The sequence below is a fragment of the Parasteatoda tepidariorum genome, chromosome 5, assembly GCF_982258835.1.
Source record: "Parasteatoda tepidariorum strain Cologne lab strain chromosome 5, Ptep-v5.0, whole genome shotgun sequence".
Classification (NCBI taxonomy): Eukaryota; Metazoa; Arthropoda; class Arachnida; order Araneae; family Theridiidae; genus Parasteatoda; species Parasteatoda tepidariorum.
Genome location: NC_141759.1, coordinates 100,936,687 through 100,960,662, shown reverse-complemented (window position 1 = coordinate 100,960,662; position 23,976 = coordinate 100,936,687). Strand labels below are relative to the sequence as shown.

The window sequence follows — 23,976 nt, the reverse complement described above, 5'->3', positions numbered from 1 at the left end:
AAAGCACGCAAAATAGCAGTAATTTTCAAACAAATTATAACATCGATAGAGCAACCCGTACATTAGTACATTTTTTTAAACGCCTTCGTATAGTTTCACATTTCTGAGTCTTATACAGCTTTTGCGCAGCGAAACAAAATGTAACGAAAAGTTGAAAACCTTAAAAAGCATCAGAAGTTACAATTTTCTTTAATATAGTGAATAAACTTTGGACTATTTTCATACATTTTCTAACTAAACTAGTATGTAAAGTATAAAAGTAAAACTTATGATTTTTTTAGAATATTGTAACTCTTCATCTCGAAATAAACTCACTCTCATATCAGTGTGTAAAAAATGAGCAATTTTGCAAAGAAATGTCCCATTTCGACATAAAAAGGTTCATTAGTTATTATATGCTTACATAAAATTTTCGGATTATTTATGCGAAGAAAAAATTAACCACAGTGAAATTATAATTTTTTTAGCCACTTTCGCCGGTTCGTAATATTTTTTGGCTGGGGTAATCAAAAAATGAACCACCTTTTGGCAGAGCCTCGAGCCATAGTGAATAAATTTCATTAAAAATTTACAACCAATTAATTAAAGAAAGACTATTAATTACTTTGAAAATATTTAGTGAATGAATGAAATTTTCTCCAAATTTGTAGATATTTGTGTACTTTTGTAAATATTCTTTTGTTATGAAGCTAAATATCGCAATTTATAAACAGTTTAGTTGGAGAATCTGCCAGAAAGATGCGTAATTCTAACGTGATTTAGAGAGTAACTACCGCCTAATGTATGTCTTACAGATGACTTTGATTTAGCCACATTTTTACAGACTTTGATAACCTTGGTGACTTGGCGACAAAATGGTTGTTCCTGTAACTTCGAATTTCAATGCGATAGGACTAATATTTACGAAGTTATGCGAATATCGTCTAGAATTTTATCGAAATTTCGTGGGTTTCGTCGCCAAGCCTATATAAATAGGAGTGTGCCTCATGGAGGGAACAGTGTACACCCCAGCATTCTCGTTTTTGATCTCGCAGAGTAAGGTTGTCTTATGGCTGCGCTCCGAGCTACTATACCTAACCGAGGAGACGCTCAGCGATGGCTCAGGGGATAGAGCGTTTGCCTTCCAATGAGGTGTACCGGGTTCGAATCCCTGAGATGGCTGGTTGATACGAATCCGCATCCGGCTTGCACCGACCACAGTACTGACGTGAAATATCCTCAGTGTTAAACGGATCATGGGTTAGAGTCCCTTTGCCGTCAGGCTAACCTTCCGAGGTTCTCGTGGTCTTCCTTTCCATGTAACGCAAATGGGGGTAAGTTCCATCAAAGAGTCCTCGACGAAGGCTACATTTCTCCCAATACTTAATCCAGGAGTCCCCTTGTCTTCTGGGTTGCGATCAAAATTTCAGAGCTACGGACAGGGCCCGACTTAGCCTAATTAGGCTCCTCTACTTTACTGCTTCAGTAATGAAGAACCGAACTTTATGGAGGTATTTAAATTTTTCACCTCATTATACATGTATAACAAGAAAATTGAGTAGAACCTGCAATGCTCGACCACCCCCCCTTTCCAATGGTCAGACGAAATATCGTTCTGACCATTTTATTGATTTTCTGACAATTCTATGTCCATGCAGAATGCAGTTTTCTGACTGTTAACTTCATATTCTTAAAAAATTCATATCCTTGCTAACTTTAGGGTGGAATTCAGCTAAATTTTCGCAATTAAGATGGCTCAATTAAGCCAATCAGAAGCCTGTATTTTTGTAAACATATCGCATTTTGCGATGTGTGAAACAACAGGCTTTGATTGGCCAAATTTGTTCATCGTAATTGCGAGAATTTAGCTGAATTCCGCACTAGAAAGCCATGGATTTACAAAATATAGATTTTTTCTATTCATACGAGAGATTAATGAAGTGTTATTATATTAACATAAAACTGACGGATTTTTCATCTTACTGATATTTTGTTTAAGAAAAAAGTTTATTAAAGAAGGAAAACTAAAATGAACTTTCTATTCGATTTTGGGGGCCCCCTTGATGTGGGGCCCAGCGCAACTTCCCTGTATGCCCTTGCCTTTCTTAGGCTCTGGCTACGGAGTTGAACTTTAGTAGTCGTAAACCCAAAAATTGGGTCAGCTGTTCAACGACGGTCATAAAATAAAATATAAAATCTTCAGGGAGATGCAGGAACTTTTGAAGAACGAGGAATTAGTTAATCTACTACAATTTCAACTTCCCGAAACCAACTCCTTGATGAAAAGTATTATTACTTCCAACTCTACATCGTCTTCCAAGACATACACAGATTATCCTAGAGGTTTTTTTTACATCATCAACAATTACCTACTGCCATTATTTCAGTCGCCCTAGGGCACTATATCCTGCGTAGGTGTGAAGTGTCCACTTCGCGCACAGATACACCGAATTCCAACTTAGTTCTAGTGAGGGAGTAGTTGTGACTGTAGTAGAGTACTGTCCTGAAATAGATCATTGACCCGTGTGACGATGCTAAGCCCGTGCTTTGCTGTAGATATTAAACTGTTATTTGAGCTGTAATTAAGTGCTGCAAATAGTGTTTTTTATTGAAAGTTTTCCCCACACTAATACATTTTTTGAGTCTTAAGAACTGTTTCATTCATTTCCAATCTAAACGAACCACTGTGCTAGGTTCAATATTAATATTAAAATAGGGTTTTTACGTCAGACGGTTGAATTTACTAATTTGGAGCAGCATCTATAGTCTGTTCCTTAATTTCTTTTTAAGGTATGCAGGAACTGATAAATGAATGAGATAAAATATGGTTTCCATTAAAAAGGAAGGAAATAAACGTCGAGAATAGTTATCAGAGAAATATACTTCTTTATTGTTGAATTTGTTTATTTTTAGTCGATGTTGATGGAATTTTTCATAAATGCATAGATTCTTTTTAAAATTCATATTGTTACAGAAAAAAAAACATTTATTGTTATTAGAAAACATGGTTACTTTTCCATTTCGCCGGCGTAGGTCATTAAGTCACCTGTGCAAAGTCATCGGTCGTTAAGCTGTGCTACCGTAAAGTGCTCGACTTCGCGTGCAGGTCGTTGGGATACCGAAGCAGGGGGTGCCATCCCCTCTGCTGAGGATCAAAATTGTGATGGCATGTCTTCGGATCATCCTCAGGGATGCTTCCCAGACTGTCGCCAATAGCCCATTGTGCAGCTCTAGTGCGACGTAAATGAAACTACTACAAAGCTATCGGGGGCAAGTAAATCAATCTGTTTATTTATTTTATTTTTTTATGCTACAGCTTTATTTTTTTCCATCAAAAAACAAATAAATAAAATAGCTGAATTTACTTGCCCCAGCGAAATTGAAAAGTACCGGAAACAAAGATACTGTTATTTGAAATATATATATAGGGTAAACCAACCAGTGAAGGAACACTACCCAGTGAAGAAACATTTCATATATATTGATTAAAAATAAGAATTTGAAAGTTTTTCTTTAGATTGATTGGTAACAATAGGTTACTGCCAAACAATAGGAAGTCATCTAGCAATGTTTTGGATTACCTGGTTAAATAGACTTCTCTGGAAAAAATTTTGAATTTGTTATTATCTCTGCAACACCTTGCTTCTTTGAAAAAATTGTAAGGTGAGTGTTTGTATTTATATGTTTGAAGTGGAATTAATTGCATGTAATATTTTTATTTTTCTCACTGTGAAAAAGAGAATTCAAAATATAGTTATAAACTTTAATTTTCTTGTACCATTAGTGATGTTTCGCATCAAAAGTATGTTAAAAAAAACGAAAAACAACTTTTAACCAGCGAGGGAACAGGCATGTTCCTTTACAGGGCACAGATTTCCCAGTGAATGAACAGTATGTGCTAATATGTTGACACTTTAATTTTCAATTCATGATTATAAAAAAAATTTAACATTTTACAAGTATTTATATGTTATAATTTCAAGAATAGGCTTGTTTTTAAATATTTGTATGGCTTTTATATTCATAAAGAGCATTAAAAAATAACCAAAATTAAGTGTTCCTCTACTGGGTGTTCATTCACTGGTAAGAGCTGTTCCTTCACTTGGTCTTCTTACTACTTGTTATTTGAACCTCCAAAACTTTTTTTTTTTGACGAAATGTTTAAAACGTCATATACAACAGGGGATCACATAAATGTTGTAACAAACTTCTAGGGGTATTAGGGCACATCATCGGGATGAAAATTGCCTAGAAAACCATGCCAAGAAATGTCGTCATACGCCGCCAGGCACGTTTCCCCTTTTATGAACTGTTTCTTCGTGTGTTTCTTAACAGGTCGTAATAAGGAAGCACATCTAGCCCGTACTGATAGGGATTAAGTAGCCCCCCCCCAAAGCTCTTGGGCGCATTCTTGGGCAAATTCTAAATTCCTCCCCCCCAAACTATTCGTTTTATGTAGTGTAAAAATCCCCCCCCAAGCTTTAAGTGGGAACATCGTGCGCCCACCTCCCCCCCTGGTGGGGGCCCCTGTATGGATTCCTAGGCAATTTAAATCCTTTTTATTCCAACATTCACGCTATCCCTGTTTTATATAACGTTTTCAGCTTTGTACATTTCGACAAAAAAATAGACCAGAAAATATTATTTAAAAGGAAAAAAAGTCTGCAGCTTTAGGAGCAAACCTCGAATTAGGCAAGATATATATTTGTATAAATTAAACGAAATATAAGTTCTATACTGGAGTATTATTAGATATAAATTTAATCACAGGTTTCAAAAATCATAACAGGTTTAAAAAAAATCCGAAACTCTTGAAACCTCTGTGACTTTTGATCCTTCCACGGAATCCTAGGGTTCCGCAGAGCACTATTTGGGAACCTCTGTTCTTATGTCTGAAAATAAAACGAACTTCGTTTTTTTTTTTAATATTTCGAATCTGTTTTAGAATTCCTCAAATAAATCAACGTTGCAATTTTTATGCAAGCTTTAAATTTTAATGTTCTAAATGTATTTTCTATAAAACTGAAATATGTAATGAGAATATCTGAAATCCGGTACCAGTAGGCGATCTACTGGACAGGGGGGGGGGGGGGTAAATTAAGAAAATTTTAATTTTAACCGACGTTGTGTGAAAACCAAATGCAAAACAATGAAAACTAAAGCAAAAGAACAAAATAAAGATGTCATTGTTTCTCCCATAATTCATTTCGGCGAAGTTCCACGTGGCAATAGTGACGTCGGTCGGGATTGAATGTCCTCTTCCAACTCATTTCTGCCTATCAGTTGTTACCATGGTGACGATCATGTGACTAGGCTAGGAATGGACTGAATATAAATCATAGGGAAACACCAAACGGATTTTCTCCCTGATTTGTTTCTTTATTTCATATATTGAATCTTCAATATAAATTGAAAATTCATAAATGGCTTTTATAAGGAAATCATTAAAATTCGAAGAATAAACTTTAACTCTCTGAAACTTAAAATTCTCAAAGTAATTTAATTAGTTATTTTATACTTTTTGACTGAACGAATAAAAAACGTAATCTTGTTCTGTTTTTGTGGAGTAGTAGTCTTCTGTAATCGTCGCCATTAAATAATGTATGTAAATATTATTAAATGGCGAAAAAAATGTAATATATGTAATAAAAATACAATTAAAAAATATATGTAAAGATAAATTATGTAAATATATGTAAATAGAAGTTAATAAATAAATAAAATATATAATTATGAATCTGTTTATTTGTAAGCAGATTTATAATTATATATTTTTTCTGTTTAACGTATTATTTTCTGATTCTTGGCAGTAATAATTTTTTCGTTTCATCCACGTGCAGAACTAGTAAATATGAAAATGATTAATGTTAACAAAAATTTTAACTTCGTTTTTTGTTCAAAGGATAATTCGGCGATATATTGTTTATGGATCAACTGTCTGAAATTCGATAAAAGTGAGTTTTTCTTCTTTTTAAGGTAAAATTATTCATTCCACGTATGTTGTCATACAATCTTTTTGAAAAAAAAGAAAAAAGATAATAAATTACTTGATATTTTATAAGCTTCGAAATTTTCCATATTGCCACGTTTACACTTTTCCTGTTCTCTTTTGACTATTCAGTATAACAGTTTTCATAAAAAGATCACCTAAAAAAATGTCCAATGTTCCTTTCTTTTCTTTTTTGATAGAATTGTAGGTTTATTATGACTCCCGCAAAACAAGGTTCAGAATGGTATATGTTCGCACTTGAATTGCTTGTTTTATTTAAATTTATACGTTTTAAAGAGATCGTAAGTAATGAACAAGATTTTGTTAATAATAGAATTGGTAATTATATATATATATATCTGCTTTGTTAGCACTATTTCTATAAGATTTTAAACGAAAAACAGCCAAGAAGAAGAATTTTTACTGTCAGATTATTTAATTACAAATGAGTTATGGTTGGGGAAAAAAGTCTTTTATTTCCATAAAAATTAATTGTGGTTGTACCAGGTTACTACAGGTTATTTCAACGTTTTAAAAATGCTAATTAAATCTTCTACCATTGATATGGTACTTTTCGGCTAGCCGGTCGCAAGCTAAAAGTCGCCAAAAAAATGTAGAACTTCACCGATATTTTTTATTTTATTTATTTAATTTTTTTTTACATATAAAGATAAAGTATAATTATTTATTTATTTATATTTTTTAAACGCATTAAAATGAAATAAAATAAAAAAATAAGTAAAATAAAACAAATTTAAAGAATTGCCTCACGCTTGGCTGCGTATCAGGAAATAATCGTGCGCGACTTGGCGTATTTTTGTCATAGAGAAAAAACGAAAATATTCTGTCACGGTATTTTGAACGTCGTGCACATTTTCACGTTAAGGAAATAGAAAAAACAAAGTTTTCAATAAGAAAGAAAAACAAAAAATAAAACGGAAACATCTTTAACGCGAATTCGCTTTTAAACTTTCTTTTTTTTTTAAAATTCTGCTTCAATTAAAGTTTTGTATAAGAACTGTGAAGGTGGTTAGTCCAATTTTATAGAGGAGGGGCGGGGGATTGGTAACTTCATTGAAGTATTTGTGGACAATTGAGCCGTAGCAGATATACTTATTTTTTTGACGGAGGGATCATTTAAAATTAATTTATTATCATTTAATCATTAACAAAATCATTTAAAGAAAAATTGTTGCTTTTTTACTATTATTACTTTTTTAATAAAAATATTATTCGAAACATTTATAGCCACAAATATTAAAATCATAAAGAAAAGTCCAATAAAAGGATATAGAGATTCATTGTTCCCCCATCAAGAATTTTGTAAAGTTAATTAACGGTTGGACTTAGGGGCAAAACGCCCAGTCCTAACGTCAAGAATTCAAAATTTAACTCAAAGTAAATTGTTCCCAACTGGCAGTTAGGGCATGGGAAGAGATCGATGGTATTTATCGAAATATAAAATAGCCAAAAACCAAGCCAACCCAACATAATTAATAATAAATTTGAAATAATTTGGCTATAGCTTAATTCGCCAAAAATGACGGTGAAAATTAATATAAACTTGCAAGTGAAATATTTTTGTGGTAAGAGATATAAAGTTATAAATAGATTTTGATGTTAGAATTAGTCGAGGCAGAGAATTAACTAGTTTTACATTTGTATTGAATTAAAAAGTTAGACATTACATTAAATTGTTAAGAAGAGAATAAAATATTTACATTTGCTTTTTATAAGATAAAGTAAAAATTAAATAATTTGTTTAATTTAATTAAAATTAGATTAGGAATGATTAAAAAAATTAATTTATGAAATTAAGGAAATTTCAAAAGATAGGAAATGTGTAATGCCTATTATGGCATCACAAGAATATTATTTATTTTTATTTTCAATGCCCACCTGTGTTAACATTTCGTCAATTCAGGCATTTTACTGGGCAGATTTGTTGGCCACTCTTTCATGGGCACCATATTAGGCAGGCCAACGTTGCTCTCACAGTAAGGACAGATAGTACAAAGAATGAAAAGACACCCATACCTTGACCGGGATTCGAAACCAGAACCTTTCCGTTGCTGACCCCTACACAGTCTGGTCTTCAGAACACGAGTTCTGCCGATAGCCAAATTACTTCAAATTTAATAATAATTACGCGGGGTAGCTTTGTTTTTGGCTATTTTATATTTCAATAAATCGCCAACCGTGGATCTCTCCCCATGCTCCTAGCTGTCCGTTGGAAACGATTCACTTTGCGTTTAATTTCTGATTCTTGGCGTTAGGACTGGGGGTTTTGCCCCTCAGTTCAACCATTAGATAACTTTATGAAATTCTTGATGAGAGAACAATGAATCTCTATAATCCTTTCATCGGACTTTTTTTTTATGATTTTAATATTTGTGGCTATAAATGTTTCGAATAATATTTTAATTAAAAAAAAATAAAGCAACAATTTTTCTCTAGATGATTTTGTTCATATATTTTAAATATTATAAAATATGTTCTCTTATTTTAAAATATAATAGTAGGGCTCCCGACTTCCTACGCTTTTTTGTAAAAATTTATTCGAGTGGTAGCTATGTCTATGTTTTAATGCATTCTCTTTTTTTTCTTCATTTAAACTCATTTTCCTCACCACTACATATAAATGATTTAAAAGTATGCAACGCCATTTTGTTCCAGGTCTTATAAGGTGAGGCTTTTAAGATGTTGCCAAAATTACCAAAAATTCTGAAAGCTTTGGTTTTTAAATATTTACCACTCTATAAAATATTGTGCAAAAAAGCGTAGTAGTTGCCAGGAATGAAATAGTAAGCATTTATTTTATTTTATTACTATAAGCTTCTTACGCAAACAATAAACTTAAGTTAAATTACAAATAGTTTATTTTACCAGAATATGTTCTTTTAAAAATTAATGAAAGATATTCCTTTCTTGCTTACATTCGAAATTACCGCTTGTATATTCCAATTTAAAAGAAAATTGAACTATAAATATTTTTTTTAAATCTAATGTTGTGAATATAGTTTTGAGCAATATTGGTTAAAATTTTGCGTCAACCTAATCAGTGAGAATTTTTATTAAATAATTAAAAAATAATGTAACTCTGAAGACATTTATTTCAAACAATATTCATTTTATAATTATTCTTGTTAATGGTAATTTTTCAGTCAAAATTGACAAATAAAAACTTTTGATGTTAACATAAAAACAAGAGGTAAATAAGTAAATAAATACAGTCAGACCTCTATTTAACGAACTTCCATTTCACGAATTTCTCTGTTTCGCGATTTTTTTCGAGTAACCAAGAACATTTTGGAAATTTCTTTGTAAAATAACTTCCAAACAGCGAAGTAAATTTTGTATTTAGCTAACTTTTCTTCGAGATCCACTTTCCCAAAATATTTCAGAACCTTTCAAACTTGTTAACGCATTTTATGGAGAAATGACCTTGAATTAATTTTCGAAGCCAATTAACTTTCAGAGAAAGCAGTAAAATCCTTTTCCCTTTTTGTTCGCATTTCAAACGAAAACTTAGACGAAATTAAGGGATTTTATCAGTAGCGATTAATCTTACGAACGTATGTGGTAATATATGTTCAAAATTACTTTTATGATAAAAGCACTTATAATTTTAAACACAAATTTATCTTTTTTTAGTTGAAAATGTATGTAGCATGATAGTGTAACACTGGATAATGTTTTGCTCTATTCTTCTTTCCTTACAAATTACTTTTATGGTTGATATTTATAAAACAGATTATAGTTAAGATTTATAAAATAAATAGTAGATACTAGTTTACAAGATAAAGGTATATCAATTGCTATTTTAATTATGTCTAGTGTTTATGAATTTAAAACTTGTTTTATGTTGTTTAAGTATTTCAAAAGGTAATTTTTTATTTAACGAATTTCCCATTTAAAGAACTTATTATCAGGACTTAGCGACTTTAGTTTCTAACGAAAACAAATGCCATGTTTCAACAACCAATCAGGATCAAGATACTTACATTACGTCACTTGCAGGTATCCCATTGAAAATTTTACTATTTAAATTGTCACACTTTCAGGAAAGAAAAAAAAAAAGGATAAAATATAGTTCAGTCAAAATTAAAAAAATTAATTTAAAATTTTGAATACTTGCTTCATTTTCTTAATTCATCGTATTATAAATTAAATTGTCGTACAAAAAAATATTAAAGCGCAAACAATCACACGTAACTTTACACAATGCATTCATACGTTAAATTTCAAAACTGAATTGGATAAATATTTTCACAATTTCCTACATGATTCGATTTTATAATAATAAAAACGTTCAAATGAAACTAAAGCTGCTCGATCAGCCTAAAATTTATTCTGTTAACAATAAAAGAAAGCTAGAATTCGATAAAAAAAATTTCTGAAATAAAAAATAAATAATTAATCCTGTTTCCGGTTTTGGTTTGGAAGTTCGTGTGCTTATTCATGATATCACATGCGAGAATTACTGAAAAGGAAACAAAGAAACCATTTCTAACATAGTAATTTTTTTTTCAATAAAATGTGTAGTATATATTATTTGACAAACGTAACTAATTGCTAAAGAACGAAACATTGTATGATTTATAATCGTAAACAATTTATTTGTTCAGACATCACCACCCAATTTATGAAAGAATTATTCTTTTCTGAAATTGCGGCTTCTTCAATCTGTAAATTTAATTATTAAACCACCTAATCAAATACAATTATATGTCTTATCTTGGCTGGAAGAGATGCTGGTCTATTTAAATATTGATTATTATGAGTGCCACAAAGTGCATACATCGAAAATAGGCGGTGAGCCGAAACTCAGAAAGCCTTTAAAAATCAACTTTCGTTTACCAAACCTAATAACTACATATTTATAATGTTTCTGGTTTCGAAACTTAGTTATTTCAAAAATTCATTAATGTTTACCTAAAAACACCTGCACATAATTATAGCATAAGTCAGGGGCCCCCATCAGGGGGGAAGGTGCGATGCACCCACTTAAAGCTTGGGAGGGGAATTTTTACACTAAATAAAACGAAAATTATGCAGATCACTTCCCATAGTTTAAACCCGTTCGTCGATTGCGCGTTCGTAAGCGTTACCAATGCACTGCAACTAAATAAACTGAGGAGTGAATGTTTTTGTTTTAGAAACGTTTCGCTTTAGCATCAAAATTTTTTCAAATCAATGTAGTAATTTGATAAAATAATATTTGTAATATGCTTTTATTATGCGTTCTAATAGCGAGTGGGTTGTTTTTATGAATTGTAATTTTTAGAAGACTTTTTTTTAAATTTTGTAAAGGGGCCCTTCTTAGAAATTTGAATTTTGTAAAGGGGACTTTTTTATGAATATGAATTTTGTAAAGAGGGCCTTTCCATGAACTTGAACTAGGGCCCTTTTTATGATTTTGAGAAGAAGTAGCAAAAGAGGCCCATTTTTTGTCTTTATTGACTCATGCATAAAAAGACTAAATTTTAAAAAATGAAAATTCTTTTATTTCTTCATAAATAAAAAAATACTTAATAAGTAAAATTTACTAACAAATGATTAATAAAAAACAAAGAAACAATATTTAAGTGATTTCTGCAGTAAGCATTGAATTAAGAGAACATAGTATGTTGATACAATAATTAAAAAAAAATACATCAATTTAATACTTTTTATTTTAATACTGATTTTAATTTTTAATAAAATTATACAAGAATTATAAGAAATTTTAGGGGAATTTAGCACATTATCTAATATTATCTACAGATTTACAGAACAACACACAAATGTCTAACAACTTCCTAATTATTTAATACAAATGAAACACATAATATCTTGAAAACAAAAATCTATCACAAGAAATTGTAAAAAAATTCAAATACATATCTTTTGTCTTATCTCTACAAATTAATTACACTACAAAAACTTCTTATTTAGTAATAAATCAGACGGACTAATGATTTCTGCTAATTCCAATATGCAGCATTTGTTTAGCATTGTAATCAATAATCAGTAAAAAATTTCCATTTCAAGAAATATCAGGAAAATTATTTAAAGTAAAGCATATGCGCCACAGGCAGAACGTTTCAAACGCTTTTGTTTGAAATTATTTTCATCTGGCTTTATCTTTGCATTTGCGATTCTTTGCTTAGCTTTTTCAATTCTGTTCTTGTTTGTAAAACGCATGTAGCATTTCCTATGATAACAAATTGTAGGACCATCTTCTTTTAGCAAATTGTCTAATTCAGAAGCCACAATCTGCTCTCCACCGTCTAAATTAATCCACTGCTGAGAAAAATCTGTGATTCTATTTAAACTTAAGTCGCTACTTACTATCAATTTCTTGCTATCTGACACATTCGATGCTACATGTATGCCACAAGTTTTAAAACTTGCCATACTTAACTTTAATCAAGTTAAATTATAGCAAATTTAAATTATAATAGTATAGTAAAAAGTTAAAGTATAGTAAAAAGTTAAAGTATAGTAAAAATTTAAATTATAGAAAAAAGTTAAATTATAGTAAATAAAGTTTAAAAATATATATCTTATGTAAAATATCGTGTATCAAATCAATTGTTTGTTTACAATTTTTTTGGCTACCGAACGCGTAATAATACAATATTTTTAAAATTTGTTTATAATCTAAAATACTTAAAAACTGAAATGTGATAAAGTTTTTTTGCATATTAATTTCTATTTTTAATATGTTATAAAAAATATGTTATGATCTTATAGATTAAAACGCATTTTCGTGTATTTGAAAATTAAAAAGCGCAACCTACTGGTGGAAACAAACCTCGCGTAACAACTAATTAGTAATAAGGTCAATATTAAATAGTTCTTTTAAAAAACTTTTAAAAAATAAATGTCCAACTTGAATGTGGAAGACATTATGATTTTAAAACTTTGGTTCAATGAAAAATATGACTTTAAAAAGTTTAGATAGCTACCGAAGTTGGTAAACGAAACTTTCGATTTCAAAAATCGGCCCACGGTCTATAAAAACATTTTCTTTGCCAAGCTAAAACAAAAGTAGCCGAACAGCAGACTCAAAAACGTACTTTCCTTTATAATTAATAAATAAATAAATAAGATAATATAATAAATAAGATAATAAATAAATAAATAAGATATTTTGAATTTCGTCTACCCAACGATAGTATCAATGCAAAATAATAATAATCACTTATTATTATTATTCAGCTTAAGGGGACACTTCACGATGGAAAACCCAAAAATCAACCAAATTATACTTTTTTCAATTTTTGTTTCAAAAAATAATACTTATATCTAGCTACAATTTAAAAGAAAAATTTTTCAATTTCATTCATTTTTTGCAAAGTTATAAGCATTTCAAGATTTGTAAACAAGGTTATGTAAACTGTCTGTTTTTATAGTTAAACTGTTTTTTCTCAATGTTGTTTTTTACGATAATATTCAAACTTCGAAAAGTTCCTTGCGCATGAGTTTTGAATAAATCTTTATTTTTTTCTCATATATATGATTGGTCTAATGTTCCGTAACCAATGTGATATAAATAAAAGCTGAATACTCACTGAATATTTTTTAAATTACTTTAAATTGTTATTTAAATTTCAATTTTTAAAAATTATATAAAGACTATGATATTTTGATTTTTTATTTGTTTAAAATTAAGTGCTAAGTTGTTCAAACATATCCAATTTTATTTATACTTATTCAAACTGTAATATAAATGAGTTTCATACAGCTACGATAAAAACTCATGCGCAGGAAACATTTTGAAATATTGGAACATTTAGTAATTTAACTTGCGGATAAATTATTAAAAAAATTATAACTTTTCAACAAATTAATATTTTTGCTTCAAATTTTGGGAATATCTTTCTAAATGCTTTATTCACAATCTATGAAATTTTCATTAAAATTGGTTGATATTTAAAAAAAATCATTTTGAACCTGAAGTGTCCCCTTAATAATGATAAGAAAATTAACAGTAGGGATACAAATTTTTGATAACAGCTAATAAAGTTTAATTTTTTCGAATTCACGAAACCCTAGATTTTTCACTTTAATTCTAATATGAATTTTTTTTTTTTTTTAGAAAAGCATTGATAAAAATGTATATCTGTCATTTTCTCAGAATAAATTAAAAATAAATAATATGAAATATCGTTTTTTTTCCCTACGAATTTTGCTTGCAATGATAAACCAAATCCTAGATTTATTCCGCTTACATTTCTAATTCATTGTTCACCTTGATTTTTCAGAATTTCTTTTCTTGTTCTTAATCTTAATAGAACAAAATCGAAAAATATTTTAAAATTGCTGTTTAAATATTAAAATACTAAATTAAATAAAAATGTGTTTGTCAATTAAAATATATTATAAATTTTAAACTAATAAATTTACTTGAGCAACATTAAAATTTCCGGAAAAAAAAATTCCCAATGAATATTTGACTCAAATTTTTATAAAATTAATTAAAACCATTTTTCTTTTCAAAGCAAAGCTACATCCTTTATTTTGAATTTAATCTTAAGATTAGATTTTACTTGAGAAAGCGCCGTACAAAATTTAAGCAAAAAGAAAAACTACTTCTTTATGTAAGCATGGGACGGGTTTTGAGATTTGCTTATTTTATATGAGAAGGAGATGAGGATATCAAAACATGCTTATACAATAACGATCCCTTTCCTTTAATGAGTTCTACCTGACACAAGAGAAAATCTCTTACTGTAAGTTGGTACAACTAGGTACGTTTGACACGTATATGTGAAGCATTTAGAGCACTGCTACCGAAAGCAGCAAGACGATCAGTGGGTAGATTTTTAAAGAGAATTTTTGGTTAGAGCAAGTACTTATACCCAGGGCCCGACTTAGCCTAATTGGGGCCCGGGGCAAAAACTTCTTTGGGTTCCCCTCTGTTCTCTACTTCAGTAATGAAGAAATAAAGTTTATGAAGATATTTACATTTTCCACCTCATTATAGATAACAAGAAAAATTGATTAGAACCTAAAATAGCTATACAGCCCCCCCACACCTACAAGACGAAATATTGTTCTGTCCATTTTCTTGGTTTTCAGACAATTCTATGTTCATCATTAAAAGGATATAGCACATCTGAAGAACCAAAATTTGACAAAAATGCTATTAAAATTTATGATTAGATTTTATGTCCATCATGCTGAATGCAGCTTACTGATTGTTAACTTTATCATCTAGTCGAAAAATTCACATAACATTAGGGCGGAATTCAGCTAAATTTTCGCAATTTCGATGGCTCAATTAAGCCAACCAGAAGTTTTTATTTTTGTAAATATATCGTATTTTGCAACATGTAAAAATACAGGCTTTTGATTGGCCAAAATTGTCTATCGTAATTGCGAAATATAGATTGTGTTCATACGATAGATTAATGAAAAAGCTGGCATTAAACTGACGGATTTTACACTGTACTGATATTTTGTTTAAAAAAAAGTTCATTAAAGAAGGAAGCATAAAATAAACTTTCTATTCGTTTTGGGAGCCCAGGGCAATTGCCCCGTACCCCCCTGGCTTAGTCGAGCTCTGCTTATACCAGAAGATTACTTTGAAAAGCTAATTGCTGCTAAATGCGAAAAGAGCAATGGTGCCGAAGGACTCCTCTTACCAGCTGTTACTTAGTGTAGTTGAAGAGAAACTCTGGAAATACGAAAATCGAATGCCAACCATTATTATAATAATTTTTTTATGACCTTTTGAATGGAATATTCCGCTTTCATTTCAACTTTCGTTTTAAATGTTATTCCAGGAAACGTAAATGAATGTAATTTTTTATTCGTCGCATAATGTTTTATCACTTATCCATTGAAACATATTTTTTTAACATGCATTATTTAAAAAAAAAAAAAGGATTTTTTTTCAATTAAAGAAGGAGTCATAAATTATTTTAATTAATAGTTTTAATAAATTCCTAACTAAAAAAAATTAGAACCAACACTTTCAATTATTTACCAAGAGTTAAGTGAATAAAATAATAATAATAACTATTATTACTTTTAATAATTATTTATAATAACTATTATTATAATAACTATTGTGAAAATTGTAAAACAATAATAGTAATAACTATTGTTAGTTTTTTAAACAATTTTCACATTACTCTTGGTAAATACTCAAAAATATTGAAAATGTTGGTTTTAATTCTTCTAGTTAGGAATTTATTAAAACTATGACTTGCTCTTTAATTAAAAAGAATATTTTTTTTAAGTAATGCATGTTTAAAAATTATCCGTATTTAATGTTAAATTTATTATTTTTTCTCAGATCGTTTAATTGTGTATTTGTAATTAACTATATACATATTATGTGTTCTGTTCTTCAGGAATGCACCAATTCACAGTTGTTGTTTTTTTTCAATTTTATTTATTTATTTTTTCTTAATTTTTTTAATACTTGTGATTTGCGTCGTGTGGTAAATATCGATAGGAGAAGCCCTTTTAAAGTACTAACTAAAACACAATGGTTGAATTTCGTAGATTTTAGAGAATAAGAATTAATGAAATTTGACGAAGTACTTTTCTGTTTTATTCGAAAAATCAATATGACATCGATTCCTAAACCGAAACAAAAATATAGTCAAAGGGAAGAAAATGAATCATTAAACCAAAACAATAAGAGAACAAGATCAAATGAAATAGTATGCACAAAACGAAATAGTGTTTTAAAATATCCCTTTTAAGCATATGCTTGCAAATAAGTTAAAATTACGAGCATTTTATAAACATATATATAAATAAAATTTCATTTTTCAGATACATCAATAAGTTTATTAATAATTATTTTTCAGTGAAATAAAGGACACTTTAAGTAAAAGAAGTCAATGCTGTAAACATACCTCTATTTTCCATCTTTTTTTTTTTTTTTTTTAAAAATTAATTAATTAAATAAAAATAATCAGACTTTTTTTTTTTTTAAAAAAACAACAACTTTTATGGCATTTTTTTTTTAAAATTTGAATTATTGAGTAAAAACATAGAGCAGTAAAAGTTTTCCAAGTTATTAAATCTCTTTTTAAAGATATTTAGGAAATTATAATTTATATAATTAATTACTATAATATGTATCTTTGTTCTTTTATTTTGAAAAAACCTATAAATAAATATGTCACATGCATGCTTCTTAGCTTGCTTAATTTTTGTTTAAAAATATTTTATTGATTTAGAGAACTAAACTTTTTTTTTATAAATTAAACAAATAATCTTAATAATTATTTTTATACTTAAATGATTATAAAACAATGATAAAATCGTGATTAAAAATCATTGATTTTAATCTTTTGATTTGAATTAATTTTAATTAATTAAATTTGAATTAAATAATTTTTAGCTTTTTCGAATATTGATATAATAAACAATACAATATTAATTTTTGTATTATGTTATTTATTTATCAGTGAGTATTATTTATTTATTATTAATAGTATTTACTTATTATTAATGTAATTTATTTTATGAGAATGGAAATGTTTCAGTCTCAGTAGTTTAGAAAAGAAGTTATCGGAAGAATGATTTACTGATAATCAAAGAAAAAATATATTCTATCAACCGCTATTTATATTAAATCTTTATAATGAAATATTCATATGAAATTAAAGTTACATAAATATTAATACACGACTTAAACATATGATTTATAATTTCTAATCGCTTGAATTGTGATTGGGAAAAAAAACCCACGCATTTTATTACTTGATTTTAATATTTTTTTTTTTTTTTGATGTAACAATGATAAAATAATTAAAATGATTCTCCAGTTCGCGAAAAAAACAAATTTCGAAAACGAACCATTCGCGAAAAAAATTGCGTGGATTTACTTCCACTTTTATTTATATATTTTTTAATTCTGAGGGCGCAGCGCAAAGTAATATAAAATGTCTATTAAATTTTTTCTGGAAAGGCCTTTGTATTTGGCAAGCAGATGGAGAAGCTTTCGAAAGGTCCAATCAGATTGCAGGAATGACGTCACGCAGTGTTAGAACGACGAGAAGCGTAGGAAAGCGCAAATTTTTTTGTAACCAAGATTGTAATGGCGGCCATTACGGTGACGAGCTTTATTTTGGTTAAGTGAGTGGTCTTCTGACATCTTTATGCCTTGGATATAGTGCCATAAGGATATTTTCACATTTCTATCTGCTTTATCTTTGGATTACTATGATTTCCAGCTTGGAATGACAAGTTAATTTCTGCTAGTGCAATATACGCAGTTTTTGGGGACCATTACTATAGTGCATCTGTATCACGTGGTAACTTTTTGTTCTTATATAATTGAGCGTCCGTTTGATATTTGGATCGGTATTATGTGATAGTTATTTATACCATTGATTTGTGTGCTTTAGTTTTTCAAAGATTTATCTACCACTTAATCGTTGTGTGTGCTTTCAGGACCAGCAGTCTGTTATAAATCTATTGTGTTGTTATAGATCACGTGGCTTCATTAGGATATGGCGCCATTTCAAGGCGTTGGCGTAACAACAAATGTTAAATTATATACAAACTAAATTTGTTAATTGACTGGATGATAGTATTATCTAAGTTTTCTTTGTTTTTAATATTCGCTGTTGCATCATGGGAACGGTGATTTGCGTAAGCGACCCTAGTTAACCGGTGATTCAATGGGATCCTCATTTGCATGTTGTCACCGGCTTCGCTTAGGGTATGTTGCTTAGCCGTTATGGCACCCGCCCTTACGAAGGCGGATAGGCGAGCTGATTGTCTTCCTGTTGTTATATCGGAACCGTTTTGTGATTTAAAAACGGCGACCCCATATAACAGGAAGGACAAGTATATCGAAGTCAATCTTCCTAAACTCTCCAGCAAATTCGCCTGTTTACTTAATAACAGGCGAAAAGCCTATATTCATAAAACATGGTTCCGAACTCAATTGAAAAACAACAGTCCTGGATGTTGTTTTAAAGCTCCGCATCCCCCTTCTGACCTTCAAAACGGCGGCGAAGTAAATGCCGAGACCGAAAGAGAAGCATGGCATGGTACGAGTGTTACTCTTGCCGTTGCAGATAAGGTTAGATTGAAATATACAATGAACAAAAATAGTTCTCAAAAAAATATGGGTTTAGCCAGAACGAATGCCTCACTCAGCTTGCATAGCATGAAAAAAGTGAATCGCATAACTCAATTCTCACCTAGGGATAAAAGTAATCCTTCCACTCCTGAAGTGGGGGAGAGTTCTCCCGATTTGCCCCATTCCACAAATTCTATTTTGGAAACTGGGTCTTTCACAGATATAACATGCATAGCACCATCATCAGAGGATGTATCATCCTCTAGCCGTGATTCAGAAATTTGCACAGTTTCTGAACCAAATTCTGAAGGGGATACAGCGTGTACTGTCCCTGAACAATTTTCTAATTCTGGGGGGGATGTTACTCTTCCAGTTGCATGTACAGTCCCTGAACAGTTATCTAGTACTGGAGGGGATGTTATTGCATGTACAGTTGCTGATAAATGCAGTATTATGACATTATCTGAAGGTGTTAATGTACCATTAATCTCTGAAGATATAAATTTAAATTTGCCTGTTACATTAACAGACCCAGAATGTGCAGTGATAGATTCATCTATTGAGACAGCGCTTTCTGATCCTGCTGGTCAGTTGAATTCTTCTCAAAGTTTTATTGAAAAACCCTGCATTGTTCCTCTGATCCCTCATACGACATATATCAACCCATCATCTGAAAGTCCGGTATCATCCAGTAACCATTTTAATCTTTTAAGTAACTCTTCATCATCAAAAATTGAAAATGCATGTCCTGGTTCTATTTCCCGCTTTGAAAACCTTATCTTTAATCCAAGTGACTTTGTTGCATCTTCATTTACGTCTGAGGCAACAAAGCTGCAATCAACGCTTCCAAATGCACAAGTGACTCCTTTGTCCCGGGCCGCTAGGCCTCAAAGATGTAGAAAAAAGGTGCCTAAAAAGAAAGATCATTGTCAGTGCCCTATAGATCGCAAAGCTTTATTAGGTGATAATTTTAACGATAGTTTGGATAGAATACAGGCTGCGATCGAAAAATCTGAATTGCTGGTTCGCATCTGTATAAGTGCATATTCCAAAAAAGAAATAGGTGAACTTGTAAAAACGTATCAAGATAAATTGGGTATTCCATGCCAGAGACAGTTGAAAAGGCCGATCAAATCTAGTAAAGAAATGAGTGATAGAAAATCTGAATTGTTGCAAAATGAAGAAGTCAAGAGCATGTCTACAGCTGCTCTCGTGAACTTGGTTCGGAAGCTCGAATCTTCCGATTCTACTGGAAATTTACTCCCAAATCAATCTCTCTTGTCATCGTCGGGTGTGGATGGCTCTTCGAGTGATGCAGGGCTGGTTTTCAGCCCTGAGGATGTTGCTGATATTATGCATACGAGTACAGAGTTATTGGGCAGCATTAAGAAAGAATTAATGTGGGTTGATTCAGACTTGACTGAAAGCTCAGATAGTGAATGTGAGTTGGAGGAACCGAAGAATGATTCAGCGTAAGTTACTTTACTCACTGTTTATATTGTTTTTCAGCTTTTTTTTCTCTAAATATTAAAGATTCACGATCTTCAAGGGTTAATTTAAAAAAAAATATAGGTCCATTATTGGATCCTAAAAGAATTTATTAATAATAACAGACCCGTCACAAAATATTATTATGAAAATAGACCCATCACAAAGGTCCTCCTTAACATTTTTGAAGGACATAATTTGTTGTGATTTTATTTAAATGGAACACCAGGACAAGAATTCTATGGGTATTTCAACTTTACAAAAAATTAGTTGGTTATAATTTAATAACAATGGATTTTGTATTGCACTCTTTTTCTGAAAGCTTTTGTACTCCCAATAAAATCTCTGAATTATTTTTTTCTCAGCAAAGCCAACCTATCACACATTTTCCTTACAAATCGATAATAGCAAATTTTGTCAACAAATCATTGCAATTATTTTGTTAATGCTAATTTTAATTTTCTAAATTTAATTTCAACCCTCTATAACATATTTTTGTTTTAAAAGAATATTTTTAAGACCCTTTTGAAATTTTGAACTAGTAATTACAATGTCATAAAAGTTGCTTGCATTTCAGAGATATTTTTGAAAATGTTTCTGCTTTTACTCTTACAAGCTTGAAAAGTTTTAAGAATGTTTTAAATGCGTAAAAAACAACAACATACATTCTTATTTTAATGAGTAATATAAATCTGAACTAAATATTTTAAAACAGATTTATAGGGTTTAAGCAAAAATTAACTATTATGGTACATATTATGATTCAATATTTTGTGAAGAGAAATTTAAAAGATTCTAAATTTTTACTATAAAAAAGTAAAAAAAAATATTGAATTCAAGAGCTCTTGCGGGCCGCACGTCAACAGTCGGAGAGCCGCATGTGGCCCTCGGTTGGCAGTAAATTTGGAAAGTAAATTTTTGTTTTCTCTTCTGCAGAAATTTTCAAACAATTTTTTCTCCGAAATGATGCTCATTTGAGAATGATAAAGTAAAAATGTTAAGTTTTCTGTTGGAATTTTTTTCGAATGTTTTTTTTTTTAAAATTTTAATTTTAATATATTACACACACATGAAGATTTTAGTTGGTATTTGAGTTATCACTTTATCGCTGAATTTTTACTTGTTTTTTTTTTTAAAAAAAAATCTCGATGTCTATCATTGTTCAATTATTATTCGACTTTTTTTCTCTCAGGTTTTTTTTTAAAAAAACAACAAATATTCCGTTTTTGTGGTATGCAAAGTTCGAATCTCAGATTCAATAAATCACGCTTAGGCGTACTTGGTTTGCACGGATATCCTCATGAATCTATCTATGCTGTGTTTCAATCGATATTCAGACAGTTATTGCTACAAGTTTTCACATTTAAAAAAAAAATTACATCCGAATGTTTTTTTTAATGCAATTTTATTACAAATGAAACTCCTCACTTATTTGATTATTTACTTTTCATAGGACAAAGTCATCGTTTTTATCTCTAGTTACTACCAAATACCGAATTTAAAATTCTGCTTATTTCTGCAGATATTATTTCACCGCGTAAAGTTTTAATATCACATTTAAATAATCACTTTTGACATACTCAATTTATGTCAATAAAAACGCGAGTCCTTGAGTGTTTCGATTGTATTTCCGGCTATTATTGGTATTGATTTCCAAGTAGTTTTTATAAATCCCAATTTTTAGTAGTTTTCAGTAGTTTTTATAAATCCCAAGTAGTTTTTATAAGTCCCAAATTTCCGTCAATATTTGCCTAGAACTGTTCTCTTTCGCTTTTTGAAAATATATTAAACGATACTGATCCAAGATATTTCTGGTTACTATGTACAGTCGGACCTCTATTTAACGAAGTCGCTAAATCCCGAAAAAAAGTTCGTTATATGGAAAATTCGTTAAATAGAAAAACATCTTTTGAAATACTTACACAACGTAGAATAGGTTTTAAATTCATGGATACTAGAAATAATTAAAATTGCAATTGATGCACCTTTATCTTGTAATTTTTTTCTTTAATAGTCAGACACTTTCGCTTCGACATTTTGCAGCCGTAAGAAAAGCAACAAGCAGCACTCTGATCAGCAATCTTAAAACAGGAGCTCTACCGAGTGAACAACGAGAAAGTTGAAAGTTTTTCTAGAAAGGAAGTGAACAGTGGGGGTGGAGATAATAGGACATGTCAATAAGGGACCAGGGACCACACACTTTGATGACCCATTCCTTTTATCTTCTCTGCTCATTTCCTATTCAAGGAATTTGACCCTTTCCCCCCTTTTCTAGTGGGATTGCATTTCCTGTATGAAATGCATACAAAAAGGGAAAGGAATTTTACTGCTTTCTCTAAAAGTTAAGGGGATGCGAAAATCAGTTCAAGGTCATTACCCCCATAAAATACGTTAACGAGTTAATAATTTTCTCAATTATTTTGGGAAATGGGGAAAATAGATCTAAAAAAAAAAATTCGTTAAATAGAAAATTCACTTCGCTATTTAGAAGTTATTTAACGAAGAAATTTCCAAAATGTTCTTGGTTCCACGAAAAAATTCGCAAAATAGAGAAATTCGTAAAATGGAAGTTCGTTATATAGAAGTCCGACTGTATTTGCTATTTGGTACACTTTGCGCTGTATCTACTTAAAGTAACACATTAAAAGAATTTTTTTTCCAATAAAAGTGGTGTAATCTACAAGCTAAACATATTTTCTCCACATCTGTCGAATTCGTTTTTTGAAAATTAATGTTCATTAAAAAATACGACAATCTTGTTAAGTTGTTGAAATAAATTTAGTCTAGAGATGATATTAACAAAAAATTCTAAATAAATAATATTTTAAATTAAATTCTTTACAATATTGATATTTTTCTGATAAATTAATATCCTAACTTTTTTCAGTTTATTTCAATGAAGAGACTTTATTTCTTTATGATCGTCTGATTTGATATTCTTAAGTGACTTTTTCTGCCTTTTTTCATTAATAGTTTGTTTCAACATCTTTTTGGTTGATGCTGAAAAGTAGGATTATTTAGTGACCAAAACACACTACTTAAAGCAGAGCTCATTCTAGGCAGGGCAAGCAGGGCCCAGCACCCTGCTTGTCCTTTCAGTCAAAAGAATTCACCCTGTTACCCCTGAAGTAAATTAGTGCCCTGATGTAATAGACTCCATACCCTTTTTGCCCTTTCTTTCCTCAACCCTACTTTACTTTTTCCCCTAACTCTACAATGGATTTCTTAAACTGTTATTTTTAACTCTTTTTATTTAGTTTGTCATTGCTGTCAATACATAGATTTATATGGGAAAGGAAAAATAGCCATCACAACCCATTGTTGCACTTGTCTTTGAAAGTTTGCAGTTTCTACTATCATTAAATCATAATTATTATTAATCATTTTAATTATTTAATCATAACTACAGACACTTAAAAAAATTAATTTATTATTTTATTGATGCATGCATTTTAAGTAAATTACTAAGCTAAGT

At 30.1% G+C, this 23,976-nt stretch overlaps 1 protein-coding gene across 1 annotated transcript in view; it reads left to right on the top strand.

Moving 5' to 3' along the window:
* Positions 1–17,935: 17,935 nt before the first annotated feature.
* Positions 17,936–23,976, top strand: part of nsl1 (non-specific lethal 1) — a 49,515-nt gene continuing 43,474 nt past the window's right edge. The window contains exon 1 of the mRNA XM_087164636.1: positions 17,936–20,485. Within this exon, the coding sequence (XP_087020762.1) occupies positions 18,624–20,485 (1,862 nt within the window). The 5' untranslated portion in view covers positions 17,936–18,623. The remainder of the gene's footprint in view (positions 20,486–23,976) is intronic.